General features: G+C 39.8%; 1 protein-coding gene across 2 annotated transcripts in view; it reads right to left on the bottom strand.

Moving 5' to 3' along the window:
• The window catches only part of LOC125452745 (cAMP-specific 3',5'-cyclic phosphodiesterase 7B-like), a 151,683-nt gene that overhangs the window by 97,617 nt on the left and 29,233 nt on the right, over positions 1-24,833 (bottom strand). For both annotated transcript variants that reach the window (XM_048531503.2, XM_048531504.2), the window contains exon 2: positions 23,637-23,697. In XM_048531503.2, coding sequence (XP_048387460.1) covers positions 23,637-23,697 — 61 coding nt within the window. The remainder of the gene's footprint in view (positions 1-23,636; positions 23,698-24,833) is intronic.

The raw sequence follows: 24,833 nt of genomic DNA, 5'->3' as shown, positions 1-24,833 counted from the left end.
TCCCCAATATCTGCCTCTATTAAGCATAACCTGTGCCTCTTCCCTTTCCCACAAGAATGTTAGGCACCATGTTTGGGGTGGATATTCTGAATGTTAGTCTCTTCTGCAATTTTCACAATGATAAGAGACACTTGGTCATTGCAAAAATCCAGGCACAGTTTTCTTTGGGAAAAAAGTCCAATTTTCTTCCAAACTGCTGACCATATACCATTTTTGGGTCAGGAAAGCTACTGTGTATACACTATCTTCTTCTGATGTTGGGCTCCCCGTTTTATATCGGGCACAAAACTTGGATTACCTCTCGTCCAGCACGTTCATCTAGTGATGCAGTATTTTTGAAGCCTATTAAAAGCACACGTGTTTCAGAGTTTGTGATGAATGTGGAAAGCTTATTGTAGCAACTGCAACATCCTGAATGTTAAGTTAAAATGCTCCATGTTTTGCAATACTTTCTAATGGAAAAAAATGCCATAATTTAGTGGAATATGTTACAAAATGTCATGTCATTCTGATTTACTATGATATAAATGGCCCAAGCTGTTTTTTTCCCAAAAAGCTGTCCTTTTGGGACAAACTGACTACACTGCAAGAAAATTTACCCTTAAAAAAATAAATCTAACTCCTAACCATTAACTGAAAGGCACGCTGCTTCAAAATTGAAATGAGTATCTGATGTTCTTTCTCAGGGAGTATATTCCATTGTGTGAATAGCTGAGGCCATTATAAATGTTTGGCTGAGTTTCAAATGTTGATGAATTTCAGGACAGTAGGTGTTTCATTCATGTCAGAATGAATGGAAGTTTCAAGAGGTTTTAACACAGATTGCCTCATTGGCCACCTCCACTTATGTCTAATTTTAGTGGCCCAGGTTGGCAAATTGCATTGTGTGCAGTTTAGACCTGGTTGCAATCCTTCTGAACTTTGGGGATCTGTTTAATTAGCCAGGATGCCCTTTTGGAAAACTCCTTTGGATATGGTCACAGGACACCTTTGGGTGAGGTGGTGCATCATTTGGAGAAGATATAGTTCTCTTTGGGATTGTTAAAAGCTGGTAAAGATGTGTGTAGAAAATGCAGAAACTCATTGGAGCTGTTGGAAGTATCAAAACAGAACCGTAAAAAGCATTTAAAACCTCTGCTGTTTTACATCTCTAATGAAAACAACAAACATGTGCAGTGTTAAAAAGAAATCATTGCTTGCTATTTCACCTTGCCTGTTAACCTGGAAGACTACTGTTACTGGGTTCTTGTTGCACGATTGGTTTTACAATCTTCCATTAATACAGTCAGAAGCCTGCCATTTTAAAATTTGAATGACAACTCCAAGTGGCTGTAGACTGTTTGAAATGTGATTGTGAATTCCAATAATTAGTTTTATATGGAACGATTACTTGAATAGAATCTTTGTTGTTAGAAGGAATCATGTAGTTAAAGGAACTGAAATGTAGTAAATGTGTTTGAATTTTAAAACCCCAGAATAAACACTTAGAACTTTATTTCATCTCAGCATGGTCCTGAGGTCTAGCAATGTTCAATACTGGATGAGTTTGCATGGTAGCTGTGATTGACATGTTTTCACACCAAGTTGGCAGAGCTGCTATAAAATATTACTGAGGTTGTACAGAGATGTATATGTTGGAATGGAGGGCATCTGAGGGATAAAGATGAGGATGGGGTTGGGGCATGATGCAGCATTAATTTGGCATGAATTGGCCACAGGCAGTGCATAAGTGTTGGGGAAGGAGTGGGCTAAGATCTGGAGGGCAGTTTTATGCTTTGTTGACTGTTTTTAGGAACCTGGCAGTCTCTCCAATCATTCTAGGATCTGATCTGGACAGAACTTGTCTACCCCACATTGAAGATCCCAACTTTAGGATCTTCTAGGCTAGATTTGCAGAGCTGGGAAATGTCCTAACACACGAGCAGAGGTCCAAGCCTATTTGTGGCCATTTGTACACCAAAATATATTCTAAGTGAAAATTCAAAGGTTTCAGAGGAACAGGCAAACATAGGGACGCAGCTACTTTAATAGCAAAAAATCAAAGAGGTTGATTAACTGATTAAAGAGAAGCATACTGGGTCTATTTTCATATTAAAATAGCAGATTTGAAAAGCAGGGAATTGTTCAACTGTACATGTTATTGGTTAGGTTTTGGAAATAACGTCAAGACTAGGGAGACGGTTTAGAAGAGATTCACTAAGATGATATCAGTGATGAGAAGCTTAAGTTATGGCAAAAGACAAGAGAAACTCTGCTCTTTTAAAAACAGAAGGATAAGTGAAGATCTGGCAGAAGTACTGACAATTGTGAAGGACTTTGATCAGGTCAAAAAATAACTAGTGTGTATAAAATTTAAGAGCAACACCAAAAGAATGAATCGAGGGGTTGTGACAGATCTGTTTATGAAGAGATTTATTTATGGCAGGGAATGTCCTCCCAGTAACAGTGATGACCTCCCATGTTGTACTCTCTGTAAACTTGAGCTTATTTGAGACTCTGCTGCCAGTATCCTAACTCACACCATGTCCTGTTTTATACTTGCTGACCTATAATGGCTCCTATTTCATCACTGCCTTGATTTTAAAATTCTCCTCTTTCTTTTCAAATTCTTCAGTTACCTTGTCACATACACCACATTACTTCATCTTTGTAATATCCTTCGTTCATACTGGCCTCTTGAAATTCTTTGATTTTTATTAGTTCACTATGGGAAGCTGTCCCTGAACTGTTTGGACCAAAAGCTCTTAATTTGTCCTCCTAATCCTCTTCGCCTCTCTACTGTCTTTCCCACAAAGGATACATTAAAAGCTCTGTGTAAATGCAAGTTATTATTGTTAAAGGCAGAATCTGTTGCATATGCAGTCAAATGGTCTCTGCATTTCAGTACGTGGCAGTTTTCCTACCACCGTCCCCTTTAAATGTCAGGAATTACAGGGCCTGCTTGGTGTAAGACGGTAGAAGAAAACCACTAAGATAACAAAGTGTGAAGCTGGATGAACACAGCAGGCCAAGCAGCATCTCAGAAGCACAAAAGCCGACATTTCGGGCCTAGACCCTCCGCCACTTCCTGGTTTAACTAGAAGAGGCTTTTATACTGAATAAGTAGATTATTGCACATCAGCAACTAGTTATATCAGAGAGATATTAGTATGGAGATTAGATGGAGGATCTGTCTGTCAGGTTTTACCCTTTTGAAATCATAAACTCTTCTACCACCAAGTCCATATAATGTTATCGTTGTCATTGCTGTTCAAGATTCCCCTCAGTATTAACTCTTTCAGACTCTAATGATCTTACATAATAGAATGCATATTTAACAGGGATTTAAAAGTTAATTTCTCAGGCTATATAATTTTTTAAATTCTAGTGGTACAGAAGATTACTTCTCATAGCTATCATAATGTTTTAATAATGGATTTCGCATATATTTTTCAAAAATTCATAGTTAAATTGCCTTATCTATAAAATAGTGCACCTTACATAAGAAATTTAATTAAAAGTTGGTGGCAAGCCATTTGCAACAAAGATAATTGGAAACATTTATCCCAAGTGGACAATTGTTCAGATACAATTTTATCAACTCTTACATTCATAATGAACTGCAGAAAATGGTATTGTAAAAGTATAACGCTGCAGATACTGGTGGTCTGAAATAAACACTGCAAAAAGAAAAAAATATTATTTTTAAAATGTAATCCATTGAGCGCCATTGCAATGAAATGCAGATCACATGACAAAGAACCAAAGGATAGGACAAAGTCCCAAACCCAACTTTTCAATTTAGTAAGTGAGTAATAAATCTCAATGGTCTTTAAGTTTTAGAAGCAAAGAAATCTGGCATTCCAATGTATTTCCTTAGTACCACTGATAATAGAATTCCATTACCTGCTTTATCATACAGGCAGATTTTGACAGGACATTGACTTCTGTAAAAATATCAGCTTCTTTTGCTATTTGTGATTAATGCTCTTTCCCTTCGTGCATAAAGCTACATACTGTTTCACTTACTGTATTCCACTAAACTTTATTCTTCTGCCTAGGCTGGAGCTGTACCTTGTTTGTGAGACAATAATTTGAGGATACTTGAAACACACCAATTGCCATTATTCACTGCAACTGCCCCCCATTATGGCACACACCTTTTCCTCAGTTGGTTGGATGGCTGCTTTGCAATGCAGAATGATGCCAAAGGCATGGGTTCAATTCCTGTACAGGCTTAGTCCATGAAGGACTTTCATTCTCAAGCTCTCCCCTTATCTGAGGTGTGGTGACCATCACATTAAACCTCCTTCAGTCATCTCTCTCTACTGAGGGAAGAGCCCTATCGTCTTGTAAGACTATGGTGACTTCATATCTTTTGAAACTGCGGATAATAGTCAATAACTTTGCCTGCAGCAGTAGCTTAAACTGAATAATAGTGACTGAGCAGCCTATTTTCTACTTATATTTAACCTTGATAATTTCCTAATGCCTATTTTACACTATTGCTCAAGTTAAATTTATACACATTGCACGTTTTACAAAAGCAAAGTAAACCTGACAAACAAAATAACCACACAAATTATTGCTAACATTTGATAGCAGACTTGTGGATTCAATCCCTGCAGCTTGTTTATGGCACAGTCTTTTGAGCAGTAAATTCATTTCCTTTGTTCAGAGTTAAGCTTACAGGTTAAAAAACCACATTATCTGCCTATAGTTTGCCGTGGCAACTTCATCATTGAGGCAGACTGTTTAAGTATTGTTTAACCAACCTATAACCTACCCACGCTGTCCTGTTAATCATGATCTCAGTTTCCATTCCTTCCTCCAAAGTGGAATAAGGATGAATTAACATATAGTCTACTGGCAATCTGCCTCATAACAAGTAGCAGCTGCTGATCATTCACAGCTCAGCTTTCCTCACCTACACACATACTTACTGGTATCCAATTTTATTCAATATGCAACACAAGAATATGCAGCATGCTCCAAATTACTGATAAATGTGTATGTTTACAAAAAAAAGTTATTTTTCTTTGCATTTGGAGACAGATGAACCTTTAATATTATGCAATTGTTTCCTTATGCAGCCAAACAACACACTGCTAAGTCTGTGCACTTACATTATGTTAAAATAAATGATTTTTCAATGTTTCCGCCACAGAGGCTTTCCTCCCAACATTTTACTGAAGCAGCTACGTTCCATTCACAATGGTACTTCAGGAAGAGGTGTCCGAAAGATATATTTCAATTTATTTTGAGTAATAATTGCGATATGCAAAACCTGTACTAAATCTTTAGTAAAGGAAGAATAACAACATTTTTGGAGAAGCTCAACTCAACTGAAAAACAGCAGCTAGGAGTTAAATTAGCAGGGATCACTGAGGTCATGTTATTGGTGCTCAATGTGTCATACTAAGGCATATATAAACGGGTAAGCAGAAAACGCAGGCTGTTTAAAAAAGGCTGATTTCTGTGTGGGGTTCCTGCTTCTCCTGGTCACACAAAATTCTCTTCTTCAGCTCCATCACTAGCTGGTTGACTGGCATCCAATGTGGCGCTCAGGAACCTGATTTGCATATTAAAGGAACTTGGAATTTGGGCAGCAGGTGCATTGTCACACAGGGTTATGTACCTTCGAAAGCACATCCATATAGAATTTTGTAGAAATATATCCAGGCAAGAAATGGTGTGCCTCTCCTTGCTAACCTTTCAAGAATGTCTAGCCATATACTTAACCCAGCATATTCACAATTAGTCTGATACCAGGCAGGAGTAGGGTGACTACTTTACATTCAGGAATAAAGAAGAACAAGTTGCCTACAGGTCCTGTTAAATTTAATGGCATAATCCACTTAGCATTTATAACCTGTGTTTTCTCTGGCCTCAGACAGTCAGCTTGTAAGGCTCATTGGCATTCGGGTGGACAAGCTGTTAGCACCAGTGGAGCAAGAAGAAGGAAGGGAGAGATCAGAGATCTCAGCGGGGATGGTGGTGGGGGTGCTCAGGAGGTCTGCAGATTCAGGGGAGAAGGAGAGATCTCGAGTTGGCGATGGGAGATCAGGAGATTCGGGGATGGAAAAAGGCAAAGAATCCATGGGGAGACACTGGAGGGCTGCTGGTGGAGGAGACCAGAGATCCTAGGGGAGGGGTAGAGTTTGAAAGGAGACCGGTGTGAGTGGAAGGAAAACAATTCAAAGGATCCGAACGAGAGCTGAGGAGGAATGCAGCAGTGGGTGGAGGAGGTAAACTGGATCCAGCAGGCATGTGGAAAAGGTAGTATGGTCCTGGAGTGGATAGGTCCTCACCTCCCTTTAGTTGATGTATTTCCTGAGGCCTAGGAAACCTGAGAGGATAGGGTTAAATTTTAAATCATACTTAATTCTGAGGCACATATTATTACATGCCACCCAAGTCAGAGCAACCTATTTGTGGGGTAAATGTATCACCATCATCCACAAACCCAATATCCCCAAGTCAGTTTTTCAAATTCAGTTGTGGGACACGGTTGCCACTGGCTGGTCCAGCATTTAATGCCCATCTCTAGGTGCCCTTGAGAAGGTCGTGGTGAACTGCCTTCTTGAATAGCTGCAGTCCACATTTTGTAAGTAGATATGTTAGAGAGGGAATTCAGTTTTGTCCAAGATGAATTGATTCATCCAGACACATGCATCCAATACATTTCATCACATTAGACAACAAATACCTAAAACTCTTACAGCTACTCAAGGTATGGAGTGGTACAGAAAGTACCACTGCATTCGGGTTGCAGACTTTATGCTGGAAAATATGATTATAATACATAGATTGGTGTCTGATGGCCAGCTCAGACACAATGGGCCAAAGGGCCTCTTTCTGCGCTTTACAACTTTATGACTCTACAACTCTACTGCTTGATCAGGAAGTAGTCTGTAGAAACAGAGAAACCATGCTGCTAACATCAGTTCTGATGGTGCTTACCAATTCCACATATTCCTCTTTAATATAAACAGTACAAATACCTATCTTGCAAGTTACAAGATTGATATTCATTTGTTCTGCCTTCTTTAAGTAGAGATTAATTTTAAATTCAATATTTAGTCTGCCTTACAAACATTTTAATTTCACATATATGATGGTGTGTGTCATTTATGTATTGTATGAGATCCTTTGAACATGAATGAAGATCACAAATGAATGAAATAAAGTTAGACTAATCCATGAAGACATGTAGAAACAAAGCTGACAACTGCTCATAGTATCACACACCACATTGTTGTATTTCCAGTTGATGCTATCACTGGCCTAATCAGATCTCAGGCTGAAATCAGCTTGATAGATCATATTTTGTTTTTAACAAGGTGGTCTCCCAGGACTGAGACGCAACTGAAAAAAAAACAGAAGTTTCTTCCAAGAAATCATTTAAGATAAAACAGGATAAACCAAACTACTTCTATATGAACACAAATTTAAAGGTTTAGAAACACACAGTAAAATACAATTACTCCCAAAAGAAACAAGCTGTTACAGATTCCAAAAACAACACTCCTGCACTGAAATCAAAACTCTTCTTTCCAGAACCCAAAGACGCACTTTTACAGTGCTCATTGCAGAGACAGAGACAATCTCCTTCCTATCACTTCTACAAACTTAATTTAGTTGTAACTTCACTGATCAAATGAGTTTTTCTTAAAAAAGTTTTTTTGCTTTGTGAAGATGACAAAGGAATCGTAAGATCCCATACTGCAATCCTCCATTGCAGTAATTTAGAATCCCAAGTTTCATCATAATCATTTTAGAATAAGACGAGGAGAAATTACTTCATTCAGAGGGTTGCGAATCTTTGGATTTCTCTACTCCAGAGAGTTGTGGATGCTCTGTCATTGAGAATATATGAGGCTGTGCTAGATTTTTAGTCTCTCAAGGATTATGGGAAATCATAAGAAAGTGCAGTTGAAGCAAAGATCAGGAATGATCATACTGATCAGTGTAGCATGCTTGAGTGGTCATATTATGTGTTCCTGCTCCCAGTTCATTTGTTACAGTCCAAGCTAAAATTGACCAAGCATTTTGAGCAGTTAATAGCTGAACCTTAGGAACCAAAAGATCCAATGTTGGATTCCTGGCCTAGAGTTAGCCAAATTCAGCAGGATAGAGGAGTAAGAGTGTTAATGATTTGCCTCAGCATCCGCAATGATCAACATTTCTTCCTCTCCACAAGCCAAATTTCAAAACAAACTTAGTGCTGGTCAATGCAATGAATATCCAAGCTAGTGCTGAGCTCCCCAGTAGGGTGCCTCTTAAAATAATCCACAATCAGCTTTCTTACTTTTGACTCAGTCGTATCCATGTCTTCACTCATGAAGGACCTTGCAAAGTTATCAAAAAGCAGCTTTCTGCAAAGCGTAAGTTAGTTTGTGCATCCCAGACCACAGCTGGCTGCAAACTTCACTAGTGAGTCATTCTGATCAGTGACAAGCCAAATCTAATCATGTCAGCATTTCCCCAGGGTCTGAGTATAGTACTCTTGTTTCAAGTGACTGCTTCCAATTACTGTACTCCCAGAATTGATGACATTACAGCCTGGGCTATTTCATGCACAGAACTCTTAATCACCTCGCTTGAAAGAAGAATTGTATTGTTCGTGGGGATAATGGGTACATGCACACTGAGCCCTGGGTGCACAATGCATGACAAGAGCAAATATTTCCACAGCATTCCTCACAATGTTTCAGGGTGCTTAACAGGGCAGTCGACAAAAAAGACTGGACAGCAAACCATTGAATGGAAAGGTCTTGAAGGTGAAAGATATCTCAAGTATAGTCTTAGCCGATTTTTCAAAGGCAGAGAGAGATGACAAAGTGGAGATTTTCAGGACACCAAAGGTGGTTGTTAGATCAACCAAGTATGTCAATTCAAATATTACAAATTGAAATGCTAGAGATAATCAAATTGTTGCTTTTATTATTATTAACAGAAAGTATAAAGCGTCTATATATTTACATGTTGGATGTCTATCAGGGAAGTCATGGTATAGCAGTACTGTCACCATATTAGTAGTGGCCCCCGACTAACGTTCTGGGGTCATGGGGTTGAATCCCACATAACGGGTAGTGAAACTTGAATTAAAAGTTAAGCTAGTTTAATGATAACCATGTAGCCATTGGTGATTGTTTTAAAAACCTATATCATGAATGGCCTTCAGGAAAGGAAATCTGCCATCTTTACCTGGTCTAACCTATGTGTGATTCCAGATCCACAGCAATGAAATGACACTTAACTGACCTTTGAAATGGCCTAGCAAGTAATTTAATTCTGAGCAATTAGTGATGGGCAATAACTGCTGGCCCAGCCTAAATACATGAATGAGTAAAAACATAGACATATTCTCAGCAAGACTGTCAAATAACTACTAAAGTCAATGTAGATAAACACCTGATGATTTAGTCTGAATGTATCAATTCAGGGAATATTGTCACGTTCTTTAACATTGGTGGTATATTGGTTCTTTGTATACAGTGCAATGGGATCAAAGAGGAATTGTTTCCACTCCTGCTCAATGGGTTCTGAGAAATATAGATATTAAGTTCAATGGGCAATCTGCAGACTCTGCAATACGCAGGGCAGGTGACTAGTTGGTGCTTGGAGGATTGGTTGATAAATTTATGGAGAGTTTGCATGCTCTGTCCAACGTCTTGACTTCATCTCTATATGTTCCTAGCAAAGCCTCTCAATTTATTTAATACTTTTCCATATGAACAATTTGTTCTGGTCAATCACAGGCCAGGACATCCATGACTTAGCAGTAAGGCTGCAACTCTTCAGGGATGCCTTGAGGGCATCAATAAACAATTTCTGTTGTTTTTTCTCCATTGCAAAGCTTTGATAAAATAGGGGACACTTTGATAAAATAGGGGACCCAGCCAAATAGCATCTTATTTCCCAAAAAGTATAAACTGCTTTTGTCTTTGAAATGTGGTATTCTTGCATCTGCCCTGATGAGTACAAGCTGAAAACTTTGATAGTGGATCTTTTCAGTAACATTTGTGTCCAATGCTACAAAGCACTTAAATTCATATTTCCCTAAGGAATAAAAAGTGCACAAGATAAATACTCTAGCTGCAGCTAACAAGAGATGTTAAACGTTGGAATAGATTAAAGGCGGTAGCTCGTGTTGTAGTTTGAAAATTGGGAGGAATTCAAAGGATGGCAACAAAATTGATATAAAAAGGAAGTAACTAGTGAAAGTAAATGTGGGTTTTTTCAATACAGAGATAGACAAAGCTATAATGGGAAAGAGGAAATGGCAGAGATATTAAACAACTAATTTATTTTTGTTTTCACAATGTAAGATACAAAACCCATTTTATAAATAGTGGAAAACCAAGGGTCTAGCAAGAATGAGGAATTTAAAAGAAACATGGACTTGTAAGAAAACAGTACTGGAAAAATTATTGTGATTAAAAGTATCAAACCTGCTGCAATGAATGGCCTGTATCCTAAGCGACTATAAAGATGCTGAATGCATGCCACTGATATTCCTGGCTTCTGTAGATTGGGAAGAAATAAACATAATCCCACTTTTCAAGAAAGAAAAGGCAAATATGGGATAGGCCATTCTGGCCTGACATCGGAGTTAGGGAACATTTTAAAATCTATTATTTGGGATTGTTAAAAGGAATACTTAAGACATCTTCAAATGATGAGACAGATCCTTCACAGATTTATTCAAGAGAGGTTGCGTTTGAAAAATCCACTAAGAACTTTAAAATTCTCTCACGAGCAAGGTAGAAAATTAGGACAGGGCTTATATACTTACTGGTAAGGAGTTGCTGAACAAAGAGACTTTGGAGTGCAGATTCATAGTTCCTTGAAAATGGAGTCACAGGTAGATAGGATAGTGAAGAAAGCATGTGGTATGCTTACCTTTATTGGTCAGTGCATTGAGTGTAGGATTTGGGAGGTCATGTTGAGGCTGTACAGGACATTGGTTAGACTATTTTCGGAATATTGCGTACAATTCTGATCTCCTTGCTATAGGAATGATGCTGTGAAATTTGAAAGGGTTCACAAAAGATTTACAAGGATGCTGCCTGGGTGGGAGGGTTTCAGCTATAGGGACAGGTTGAATACACTGGCGTTATTTTCCCTGGAGCGTTGGAGGCTGAGGGGTGACTTTATTGAGGCTTATAAAATCATGGGGGGCATAGATAGGGTAACGGGGCAAGGTCTTTTCCCCAGTGTGGGGGAGTCAAAAACTAGAGGGTATAGGTTTAAGGTAGAGGGGAAAGATTTGAAAAGGCAACTTTTCCATGCAGAGGGTCATCCTTGTATGGCATGAGCTCCAGAGAAAGGGGTGGAGACTGTACAACTACAACATTTAAAAGGCCTCTGGATGGGTACATGAATAGGTAGGGTTTAGAGGGATATGGGCCAAATGCTGGCAAATGGGGCTAGATTTATTTAGGATATCTGGTTGGCATGGATGGGTTGGACCAAAGGGTCTGTTTCCGGGCTGAACATCTCTATGGCTCTATGAATCAATATACATAATTTTTTGGAACTTCAAAAAGCATTCAGGGAGGTGATCCACAAAGCATTAATAGACTAAACTAGAGGTAAGGAGTTGGGATTACCATATTAGCACGGATTGTGGATTAACAGGTGGAATCGGAAAATAGGAATAGTGGCTCGGAATTTTCTGCGGCCAGTCATTATTCCAGTTTAGGTGGGAGTTGCATGTAGAGATCCTGCAGATTCCCACTGTAGCCAAAGGAATTGACCAGGAAATTGAACATTTTGCTGGTCAATTTGTCTACACTGATAACCATTGTGAAAGTCTTTACTTAAATTGGAGGGCTCTGATTAACTTAAGGAAATAGTTACTCAGGAAAAGTGAGACCATTGAATATATAGTCTACTCCTGAGTAACTATTAAACTGATCCCCTATTTATTTCACTACATCTCTGCTGGACCACATACATCACCCAGTTGCTGACCTGATACCTCCTAGAATCTGGCATTCTCTTTCCCCAATTTGGAACTGATCTCCAATTTCCCCAACTGTTGGACATGCTGCACCCTTCTGCCACTCTGCACCAGACCCCCATTTGCCTCACTGTTGGACATGAACCCTCTTCCTCTGCTCAACACTTCCTCTGCACTCCGCAACACCCAATACTCCCTGCCTCTGCCAAACTAACACTCAAAGCAGCAAGTCAGGAGTTAAACTGATAATGGGGGATTCAGTGATAGTAATGCCAATGAATGTTAACAGATGATGATGGTTAGATTGTCTCTTGCTGGTGATGGTCTTGTTTGGCACTTGTGTGACTTTGTCAGCCTAAGACGAAATATTGTCCAGGTCGTGCTGTATTTGGACATGCACTGTTCTAGTCTCTGAGGGGTCCCAAAAAGTGCTGGACATTGTGCAATCATTGGTGAACATCCCCACTTCTGATCTTAAGGTAGTGAGAAGGTTTAAGAATGCAGCTCCCAATCACCTTCTCAAGGAGAATTCATGATCGGCAATAAATACTGGCCCAGCCAGCAACACAACATCCCATGAATGAAAAACAGAAATCTGAATGCTGGAATGTAATCATGGTCAAAAGGAATTAAAACAGTGGAATCTGAACCAATTTATAAAACTGAGAATCTTGAAATCGATAGTTCAACTATCAAAGTCAAGGCTACCAGTAACCTCCAAAGCAATGGTTACAACATTGAACTCTTATTCTTCTTGAGAAATTCAGAGGTTTGGTGTATCCCATTCAGGTCTGAAAGACTGCAGAAGCTCGTCCTGAGTCTGGACATATCAGGTAATATGAGTTTATTTGATACTGAGATTGTTAGATTTTTGAGCACTATGTGAAAAAAGAGTCAAGAAGGCACACAACTAGTAATGTTCTGCAGAAGTGCAAATTGTCAAGGTCATTAGCCAGTGTTGCTTTATTTTGCTTTGCTATTTTATTCTGTAATGTGTGAGTAAACAAGATGATGCAAATGTGTGTTAAGTGATAATGGCTTCATTGCTCTCAAAAGCCTGAGAAATGCTATTACTTTGGAATAGAAATTATATGTGGTACAAGGTGATGATGTCAATAAGATGACATAGCCACAGCGAGTTAACTTTGGTTTCTACTAACGGCTGTGTCCACCATCAAGAAAAACAAAGCTAAGCTAAAAGCTAGTGGTTAAAGTGCTAATCCTTCAAGTGCTACATAAATTACCTGTACTACGTAACATAAAAGTAAAGTCACCACAGTCCTACAACACCACAAGGCTGCCCTCTCATTAGAAAGGTGGTGGTTTAACCAGAGGGTCACCATGCCTCAGGCAAAGGAAGAGATTGAAAAGGTCAGTCCTTCAAGGTAATCTGTACAATGCGCAGCATGTTAGAAAATGTAGGGATCAAGAACCAAACCAAAGGAACCTCACAGAATCACAGAATTGTTCCAGTATAGAGGCTGCCACCCTGCCCATCTTCAAATGAGCATCATTACCAAGTGTCAATCCCCTGCTTTTTCTACCTTCCCTGTAGAGATGCTGCGCATTCCAGGAAAGCCTGTGAATTAAATATGAAATCTGAAACAGCACTTTTTTTCACACTAAGCACTGAAGGCATTAATTGTTGCAAAAATAACGCGTATCTCATGTTTATCTTACATATTAGAGCTGTAAACCCGGGTTTGGGAATGCTTTTCTTTATTGCATAAATGGGGGAAATACACCTCAAAAATAATAACTTTGATTTAAGATATGGTTTCAGAGGCTATTGTTTAAAATGAGTGTTTTGTACATAGGTGGGCCAAGTACATAACCTAAAACCAGTTAAATTCTCTCTGATAAAAACTGAAAGAACTGCGGATGCTGTAAATCAGGAATCAAGACAAAGTTGCTGGTGAAGCTCGGCAGGCCTGGCAGTATCTGTGAAGGAAAAAACAGAGTTAACGTTTCAGGTCCGGTGACCCTTCTTCAGAACTGATTTTGGCTGGGAAAACGTCAGTTTATATGCAGAAAATATGGAGGTGGGTGGGGTAGGGAGTAAATGATAGGATAGACCCCAAAGAGAGAGAAAGTCAGTTGGACAGACATGGGAGTTGCTAACAATCAGGTTGGGAGGCTGAATAGCTGTTAATGGGGACTATCAGTGACTAACGACAGGGGGTGTGTAGTGGCAGGCCATGTGGTCACAAGGCCTGGTGTGTCATGGGGGGCTGGGACATGGGAGAGTTTAGGCCCCAGATTTATTGAGCTCAATATTGAGTTCAGAGGCTGTAAGCTCCCCAAGTGGAAAATGAGGTCTTGTTCCTCCAGCTTGCATTGGGCTTCGCTGGAACACTGCAGCAAGGCACAGACAGAGATGTTGGCCAGGGAACAGGGTGGTGCATTGGACTGGCAGGCAACAGGTCGTTTTGCGAGCAGAACGTAGGTGTTCAGCGAAGTGGTTGCCAAGTCTATGCTTTGCTTCCCCAATGTAGAGGAGACCATATTGTGAGCAGCGAATGCAGTAGACCAGATTCTGGGAAGTGCAGGTGAAGTGTTGCTTCACCTGGAAGGTATGTTTGGGCCCTTGGATACTGGGGAGGGAGGAGGTAAATGCGCAGGTGTTGCTTCTTCACCGGTTACAGGGGAAGGTGCTGTAGAGCTGTGGGTTGGGGGGGGGAAGTTGGGGGTGAAGGAAGTGTGGATCAGAGTGTCCCAGAGGGAACATTCCCTGCGGAAGGCGGACAAAGGAGGAGAGGGGAATATGTGTCTGGTGGTGGCACCTCGCTGGAGGTGCAAGAAATGGCATCTGATGATCTTCTGGATGTGGATGCTGGTGGGATGGTATGTGAGGATAAGGGGAAACCTATCGCTGTTGCAGCAGGGAAGAGAAGGGGTGAGGGTGGAAGTGTGGGAGATGGGTAGGACCTTGTTGACAGCCCTGTCGACAACGGAGCTGGGGAATTCTCAGTTGAGGAAGAAGGTGGACATTTTGGAGGCTCCCTTGTTGAAGTTGGCCTCATCTGAACATACATGATGAAGACTGCGGAACTGAGAGAATGGGATGGAGTCTACAGGAAGTGGGGTTCTGAGGAAGGGTCACTGGTCCCGAAACATTAACTCTGTTTTTTCTTCACAGATGCTGCCAAACCTGCTGAGTTTCTCCAGCAACTTTGTTTTTGTGCCTAAATTCTCTCAGAGGCTGGAATTTCTGAGTTGTTATGTTTCAAGCATTTTCTGTATAAATGCCTAGAAGACACTCTCAAGTAAACACATTCTATTCAACGCATGTTTTACTTTACTGAAGGTTTGTTTTTATAATCCAGGCTGAACAATTAAACCATATCACAAAATGAATTATTTAAAGAAGGTATCTAAGTAAACACAATCTCAATAGCCAAACACTTTAGTAAACAAAAGTATAATGACTCAGATTGTTAAAGTTCATTTCTCAATATTTTGTACTGAAGATGTTTCTTTTTTTTTAAACATTGGCTCATTTGCCATGTCAACATGTTTTTTTCTCAGACAGATCATGGAAATTTGACAATTTGATGTTCAAAACCACTGAGAAATCATATGACTGAAGCAAACTGAAAAGTCAAGCCTGTGAAACTGCCAGTCTCTTGCCTTCAGTTAACGGCTAGATTTACTGGAAATCATTTGCCTGGGTTTATGGCTGTCAAACACTTTTTGAAATTGTTGGGACTGCAGTTAGGATATAGCCAGCTTAAAGAGAGAAGCTACACAGTACATCCTTTGTCTTTCTGAAGAAATGCTTTTTTTAGAGTACAGCGTAATATTTAAAAAAACTGATGCAGCTGTCCTCTGAAAAAGCCTCTGAATTTGTGACAATTCCAGTTTGGACTGTGTCTGCAAAAGTCCCAGTGATAACTGCCTAGGTTCAATGACACCCCTCCACTTTTACCAGGACACTGGCTGAAAGTCACCTTGATCATTTCATACATTATCCTTTCTCCTCAAAGAAGTAACAAATACTGGCTGAACTGGTTTTTACAAAATTAATCTTTGCAGAGGAAACTCTACTTATGATTGGTGCATGTGGCCGTCCGTGGGGTTTAGAAAGAAGGATAAAAAAAATTATACTTCCTTATTTCAAGCAATGTGCACTCGATCCAAACTTGACCATAACAATATGAATTGACTCTCATAGCGGGACATTTAGAAGCCACATGTTAGTCTGCATCATTACACTTAGCCATAGAACACAGCAGCTCAGTCAGAGGCTATTCAATCCAACAAACTAGTATCAGTTCTTTAAAAGAGTAATCCAATAAATAATCCCTTTCCAAATCTCTGCAACTTCCCTGCTTTGAAGATTCATCCAATTCCCATTTGAAGGTTATTTGAAGGTTATATTGAATCTGTGCCCCTATTAGGTGTTGCATTACAAATCCTAAACACTCATTGCATAATAACTCATGGTCCCTCCTGTTCTTTTCCTAATCATCTTACATCTGTGTCTTCTAGTTATTTCCCCTTTGGACATTATAAACAGTTACTCTTTATTTATGTCATTGAAACATTTCAGGCCTTGACCTATATCACATCTTTTCTTAGCATTCCCTGCTTTAAGCAGAACTTCATTCTGCAGAGATCCAGTCAAAATGGAAAATACACATTTCTAAATCAATCCAAGAATTTAAGAAATAGGAGCAGGAGTAGTCATTTAGATGCTCAAGCCTGTTCCAATACAAGGTCACGGCTGGTCTGTCCCAGGCCTCAACTTTTCTTACATATCAGCTCATCATATCTGTCAGCTATTTCATAAATTTATCTATCTCCTCTTTAAATACTTTTAGTGATCTAGCCTCCACAGCTCTCTGGAACGGAGAATTCCAGACATTCACTAGGTTCTGGCTAAAGAAGTTCCAAAATATCTGCGTTTAAAATGAGCATCCTCTTATCCTGTAACTACATCCAGCATTCTCTCTTAATTGTTATTCTGGCTGTGCAGGCCTCCAAAGTTCATAGCAGCTTCTGGAACTGGATGTCAATGCTGCGACTGATGTGCCATCACCGATCACCATGTGCAGGACTTTGCAGTGGCTGTATGAACATGTAGCCATGTAGCTTGGTGGAAAAATTGACTATGTCCTCTAGTTTGAGATTCTCCTACTAATGGAAACACCTCCTCAAAATGTACCCTGTCAAGCCCCATCAGAATTTGTATGTTTCAATAAGTCAACTCTCATTCCTCAGAACTCTAAAGAATAAAAGCATAACCTGTTTAGCCATTTCTTGATAAGTAACCACGTCTTCACAGGAATCAGCCTAGTGAATCTCTTTTGAACAGTTTCCCATACCAGTATATCTTTTTTTCAAATACAGGAACCAAAACTGTCACAGTACTCCAGGTGCAGTCCCAATAATACCCTAGAAGGTTTTAACAAGACATGCCTTTTTGAGCTCCAACCCCCAGCAACAAAAGCAAAAATTCCACTTGCCTTCTTAATTATTTGCGTGGCTTCATGCTAACATTTTGTGTTTCAAATACAACAACACCAAGATGCCTCCATGCTACACTTTTTTGAGTTTCTCTCTATTTAAATAATGATCTGCCTTTTGACACTTCCTACTAAGGTGCCTGACCTCACAGTTTTCTACATTAATGCCAGTTTTTGCTCAACCTACAGAAATTCTTTTTGCAGATTCCTTATGTCATCACCACAACATGCCCTCCCATCTATTTTTGTATTATTGGTAAATTTTGTCAGTTTGACCCTCTTACAAGTCATTCAGATGGATAGTAAATCATTGACAGCCCGAGACTGATCCTTTGGTTACTTTACTTGTTACATCTTTTCTGCCTGCAAAAGATATATTCATCCCAAAACTTCGTTTTCTGTGTGTTAACCAATCCTCAATCCACGCTAATACATGTCCCCGCTAGCGTGAGCTCCTATCTTGTGCAATAACCCTTTAATGTGTCACCTTATTGAATGGCTTCTCTAAATTCATACATGCTACATCTACAGGCTCCCCTTTATCAAACATGCTTGTCATACTCAAGAGCTGTAACCAATTTGTCAAACATGATTTGCCTTTCACAAAACTACGTCAGCTCTGTTTGGTTGTGCTAAGCTTTTCTAAATATCCCATTTAATAGTGCACTCTAGACTTTTCCTGACATCAGATGTTTGGTTAATCAGCTTATGTTGCCTGCTTTCTGGCTCCATCCTTTCTCTAAAAAGGGTGTTACATTAGCAGTTTTCCAATCTGTTAGAACTGTCCCAGGATCCAGTGAGTTCTAGGATACTTCAAACAATGCCTCCACCATCTCTGCAGCTATTTTCTTAGATGCTAACCATCAGGTTCTGTTGACTTGTCGGCTTCTAATCACATTAGTTTGTCAAACACTTTGTTTCTTGTGATAGAGGCTGTTACAAAATCTTTTCTCCTGTGAGCACCCTGCTTACCTTTCATTTTTGGGATGTTTATAGTATCCTCCACTGTGCGCTGCTATCAATTCCTCAGCTGCATTCTCCAAGAGTCCCACATTTACTTTAGCTATTCTCTTTCATTTTATACACGTGTAGAAGGTTTTGCTGGTTATTTATCTCTTTCTTGCCAATTTACTTTCACAATCAATTTTCTCCTTCTTTATTATCTTTTCAGTCATTTGCAACTGGTTCCTCAAACAGTCCCAATCCTCTGGCCTTAGTTTTTGATTGGGCACTTTACTTGACAATCTTTGTTAATCGCACGTAGTTTATCTTTCTTAGAATCCTTCCCTTTGAATGGAATAAATTTTTGTGAAGAATTATAGAAATCTAGTTTGTCACATGACTTGCTTGCTCTCAAACTGGATTTGAAATTCTACTGTGATCAGAGATAATGGGAACTGCAGATGCTGGAGAATCCAGGATAACAAAGTGTGAAGCTGGATGAACACAGCAGGCCAAGCAGCATCTCAGGGCTCTGATGAAGGGTCTAGGCCCGAAACGTCAGCTTTTGTGCTCCTGAGATGCTGCTTGGCCTGCTGTGTTCATCCAGCTTCACACTTTGTTATCTTGAAATTCTACTGTGTTGTGATCACTGCCTCCAAGATGATCCCTAACAATGAGACCTCTTATGAATCCTATCTCATTACGTATTGCTAGATATAAAGTAGCCTGTTTCTCCAGTGCGTCTGTAACATACTGCTTTAAGAAGCCATCCTTGATGCACTCCAGAAATTCATCTCCCATGTTGCCCTTGTCCAGCTAATCGGTCCAGTCATTATGCAGACTGAACATAGAACATAGAACAGTACAGCATAGTACAGGCCCTTCGGCCGACGATGTTGTGCCGAACTTTTACCCTAAACTTAAGGTCTGTCTAACCTCCACCCTACCTTATACTATCATCCATATGCCTATCTAATAGCCGCTTAAATGCTCCTAATGAGGCCGACTCCACTACCCTCTCCGGCAATGCATTCCATGCCCCTACCACTCTCTGAGTAAACAATCTACCTCTGACGTCTCCTCTATATCTACCTCCACTCACCTTAAAACTAAACTATTACCACCCTGGTAATAGCTACCTCCACCCAAGGAAAAGGTCTCTGGCTGTTCACTTTATATATACCTCTGACCATTTTGTACACCTCTATCAAGTCACCTCTTATCCTTCGTTGTTCTAAAGAGAAAAGCCCTAGCGCTCTCAGCCATTTCTCATAAGACCTTCCCTCCACTCCAGGCAACATCCTGGTAAATCTTCTCTGTACCTTTTCCAATGCTTTCTGTAATGAGGTGACCAGAACTGGACACAATACACTAGATGTGGCCAAACCAGTCTTTTGTATAGCTTAGTGAAATCACTCATGCCAATTATAGTGCCATTTTTACGTGCCTCTATTATTTCCTGATGTATACTTTGTTCTACAGTGAGGTAAGCCTTCAGCAGCCTGTAGATGACTCTGTCCCATGACTTTTTCCCCTTGCCATTCCTTATTTCCGTTCAACTGAATTCAAATTCATCACCACCCTGGTAGCTTCCTTTATTAACAAAACTACCTGTCTCATCTTCTTTTCGACATTCTTTTGGAATGCTGAATACCTTGAATATTGAGGTCACAGTCCTGATCGCCCTGCAACTACGTCCCTGTAGTATCTATCAAATCATATTCATTGATTTCTATTATGCTGCCAACTCATCTCTGTTCTTATAAATGCTGCGTGCATTCATATAAACTGCCTTAAGCTTTGACTTTTTACCATCATTACTCTCTCTGGTTCAAATTTCTGTGGCATTCTTCTGTGTATTTTCTACCCCTTTCTGTCACATTTTGATTATTTTTCCCTCTTCCCTACCCTGCCCCTCTGCTCTCCTGTTTCTTTTTGACTTATTAAACTTCTCTTCAACTGAACCCTCCCCTCCCACCAGTCACTAATTTTAAGCCCAATCTACACGCTATTTATATGATTTGCTCGACCGCTGGATCCAGCATGGGTCAAATAAAGCCTATCGCAATGGAAAAGCTCCGTCTTTTCCCCACTGGTACCAGCATCACATGAATTGAAACTCATTTCTCCCACACCAAACTTCCAAGTCACACTTTTGAATCTCAAATCTCATTTACTTTATGCCAACTTAAATATGGCTAAAGTTGTAATCATTATTATTACTTCTGTGGTTCTGCTTTCTAATTTAGCCCCAAACTGGTCATAATCCCTCAACAGAAACTCTCTCCTATGCTTATGTATGTCACCGGTACCATGACAACTAGATCCTTCCTCTCCTACTCCAAATTCCTCTCCAGCCCAGAAGCGATGCCCTGAATCATGACACCAGGTAGGCAATACAGCCTTCGGGACTCTCTGTCTTTGCTGCATCGATTCCCCTAACTATGCTATCCACTATTACGGATACCTTTCTCTTTTCTCCCCCAACTTAAACAACGTCCTGGACCATGCTGCTATTGTCAGCTTGGTAATCCGGACTGCAGTCTGTGCCCTCATCCACACCAGGAGCAAGAACCTTGTCCCTTTCGATTAAGGAACTGGCTGAGGCTCCTCCAAAGGTAAGTTCTGGATCCCAATATCTGCCTCATTCATAGTCATACCCTCCTGTCCCTAGCCAAAAATCAAATTTAATGTAATTAATCTAAGGGTTATGACTATGTGCTGAAATATATTACCCAGGTACCTTTTCCCCTCCCTAATAAGCTGATGTTTCTTGAACAGTTAACGTTTGCTGCCGATGTGATCATCATGGATTACCCTGGCATCCACCAACTCCTACATACTACAGCTGCAACACATTACCTTTACCCATCCGTTTCTAATCTACCCAATTAATGAATTTGGATGTTAAATGTTTTAAAGATGAATTTCTTAACCGTGGTGTTAGTTGTAATAATGTTTCCTGATTGAAACCAATTGCCCAATCGAAGGACATGGTCCCATCGATTACCTATTTTCTTGTGATATCAGACATGGGCTGTTACAGGAAGAAACAAGTTAAAGGGGCTGTCTGTGGGCAGTTTTCATCTCCCACTATTGCTGCCCTTCTTACTCAGGTCTTCATGAGGCTGCTGTCCCACTCTCTCTTGTTATTTGGGCAGGTGCTGACTCTACTCTCTTGCCTGCTTGTTACAAAGCTGCTGTCCCTGCTCTCTCTCATACTGTTTCAGAAACACAGGCTCCTCCTTTCTCTTGCTCAGTCTGCTTCACAGTTATTCCAAGTGCTACACTATCTTTCCGGAACATCCAGGAAAATGAATGCTGTCGCCTTTACAGCTGCAGTTTCTAATTTACTTTGGAAAAGTTAGGTTCGAGTTAATGATGTGGCTGAAAATATACAAATTTTCACAAGGGACCTAATGCCATAAACTATGCTGCTGCTTGATATAAACGTCCAAATATATAAGTTTCATCCTGAATTACTGTAAGACTAACATTTCTTCTGTAATGAATGATCCATACCTGTGGTTCAATAATGAACATGGTACTATAAAGCCATCTTTCTAATTTTCTATATTTATGAATAATGATGCTTGCTATAGTTCTATTAGTATCAAGACGACTGTAGTATCTTACCCAACATCTTATTTATGATAGTGGGCACAATGAATAGTGACTGACTATTCCAGAATTTTTAGCTTTCATTCTTAGAATGTGAGCAATATGGACACAAAACGTTTTTTAAGCAACGATAAGTTCCCTGAGCACATTAGAAGGCGACAACATGCTGGGAAACAGAACTAAATATCAAAACGGTGGGAAGTAGTCAGGATGACACAAGGAGTCTACTGATATCAGATAGATTACGTGGGTGGACAAAGACTTTGCAGGCAGCATATAATGTGGGGAAATGTGTGGTTCTGTACTTTGGCAGGAAGAATAGAAGAGCTGAATATTATTTAAATAAGAAAAGTTACAGCACAGAGGAATTTGGGAGTCCTCATGTATAAATTATAAAATGTTAGCATTCAGGTTCAGCAGGTAATAAGGGAGTCAAATGGTATATTAGTCTTCATTGCAAAAGGGAATGAATTATAAAAATAGGGAAGTCCTGCTAAAACTATACAAAACACGAGTCAAGCCATGGCTGGATTACTGGGAATAGTTTTGGGCCACACATTGCAGGAAAGATATACTGGTACTGGAGGCGGTACAGAGAAGATGCATTAGATAGATCGACTATAACAGGTAGATTTTCTTATGAGGAGATGTTGAGAAGCTTTTACACATTTGAGCTTACAAGAATGAAAGGTGGGCTTATTGAAACATATAAAAGTTTAGGGGGCTTGACAAAATAGATGTAGAGAAGTTGCTTTACCTTCTGGGGCAGTCCTCAATTAGCTAACATAATCTCAGAGCAAGGGCTTACCCATTTAAGACAGAGATGAGGAGGAATTTCTTCACTCAGAGGGCAGTGAATCAGTGGAATTCTTTACTGCACAGGGATATCAAGGGTCACCTGTTAAGTATATTCAAGGCTGAAATGAACTGATTTCTAATCCTTACAGGAATCAATGGTTATAGGGATGGGGCAGGAAAATGGAATTTAAAATGATCAGATCAGCCATGGTCTCATTTGAATGAGGAAGCAGACTTGATGGGCTGTGCTGCCTATTTTCCCTCCTATATCTTATAGTGCTATAGACCAAGACCAAAAAAAGCTGTCAGGATCACATCTCTGAAAGGTATTAGTCAAATACCTGGGCTTTCATAATCAAAATTGAAATTCATGGTAAATTTCCTGGGACTTTTCTTAAGATGTATGGTTAATTTGGTTCCCAGAAATTCATGGTGAGCCCTGAACTTCTAACCTCATAGTCAAGAAAAGAGTATCCTTACCGGACACAGACAAACAGGCATACTCTTTCCAAGAAAGATTATCAGATAGCAATCAAGAGCAGGAATGTTGGCTACTTTGTCCATTCTATACGCAGGGCTGCAGTAACCATTAATGGACCACAACCCTGGAATAAAAACCAGAAGTAATTTCAATCCAGCGTGCACAATCTGTAAATGCTTAAACAAAGACGTTGGTGGCGACGTAGCAAAAGCATTATATATATATATATTATATATACATATATATTATATACACACACGTTATATATATTATATATAGAGTGTAGAATGAACAAAACATTACATGAAACAAGATAAAGCATTTGGAATTTTCAATTTTAAGGTCTGCAATTTGAGCTTGTAAATAAAGATCTTACCTAGCATGCGAACACATAGGGCATTCTGATCAGGACTGTCAAATGAGGTAGCTCCACACCTCTGAAAAGAAAGCAAAATCTTTTATTATTGTGCGAGGTATACATCATTAACCTAAGGACACAGTCCTTTCATTTTTTATGGAACACAAGGTTAATATTCTCAACATGATTCAAAATGAAGTCTAGCTATTAGAGCTTTTTTTAAAAAAAAGAACCTAAAGGCTCTGTAGGCATAGGTGTCACTTAGTACTGAACTGAACTGAACTCAAGGTTTAGATTTCAGCACAGATTTCATGGTCCCAAAATGGGGTTTCCATGCCCAGATTTGCCATCAGAAGATCTAAAGGTGCAAATCTGAGTACCAAATCTACAGTGCACCAGAAGATAGTCAGTTAGCAAAAATGGTGAAAAGTCAGAATTAAAGCCTTATTATCAAAATACACAGAGCATTTGTATCAAGAGAGCTGTATTATTGGCACTCATTGATATGAGTGAGTATTGTAAGTTCATTCTTTCATGGGATGTGGGCATTCCTGGCAAGGCCAGCATATGCTGACCCAGCTGCCCTTGAACTGAATGGCTTGCTTCACCAATCTACAGGGCAAGTAGAAGTCAACCACATTATTGCCCGAAACGTCAGCTTTCCTGCTCCTATGATGCTGTTTGGCCTGCTGTCTTCATTCAGCTCTGCACCGTGTTATCTCACATTGTTGTGAGTCTGCTGTCACACGTGGGCTAGGACAAGTGAAGATAGCAGATTTTCCTTGCCTAAAGGGCATTAGTGGAGCAGGTTGCCTTTTACAACAATTGATAACTGTTGTGTGGTTACCATTAGGCTCACTTTTTCAAAAATTTCAGATTTACTATTTGAATTGAAATGTTGCCAACAGCCAGAGATGATTCAAACCTATGTCATCAGAGCATTAGTTTGGGTGTCTGGATTACAAGCTCCAAGCCTGTAACACTGTACCACTGCATCCCGTGAATTAACATGAGAGCCAAACAGAGACAGTTTAGAGGTTGGAAGTGACTAAAGCTGACACCTGAATATTGAAAGCTATTTGACACGTCAGAAGGTAGCTCTGTTAATAAAGAGTGAGTTCAGTGCAATGGTAAGAAGTGATTTTGGTTTGAAGGATCAAAATGTAAAAGCAGTTTGGGTAGAGTTAAGAAATAGGAAAGAAAAGAGGTCACTGG

This window comes from Stegostoma tigrinum, chromosome 4 (genome assembly GCF_030684315.1).
Source record: "Stegostoma tigrinum isolate sSteTig4 chromosome 4, sSteTig4.hap1, whole genome shotgun sequence".
Taxonomy (NCBI): Eukaryota; Metazoa; Chordata; class Chondrichthyes; order Orectolobiformes; family Stegostomatidae; genus Stegostoma; species Stegostoma tigrinum.
The sequence above is the reverse complement of the archived record's forward strand: the minus strand, read 5'-3'. Positions and strand labels throughout refer to the sequence as shown.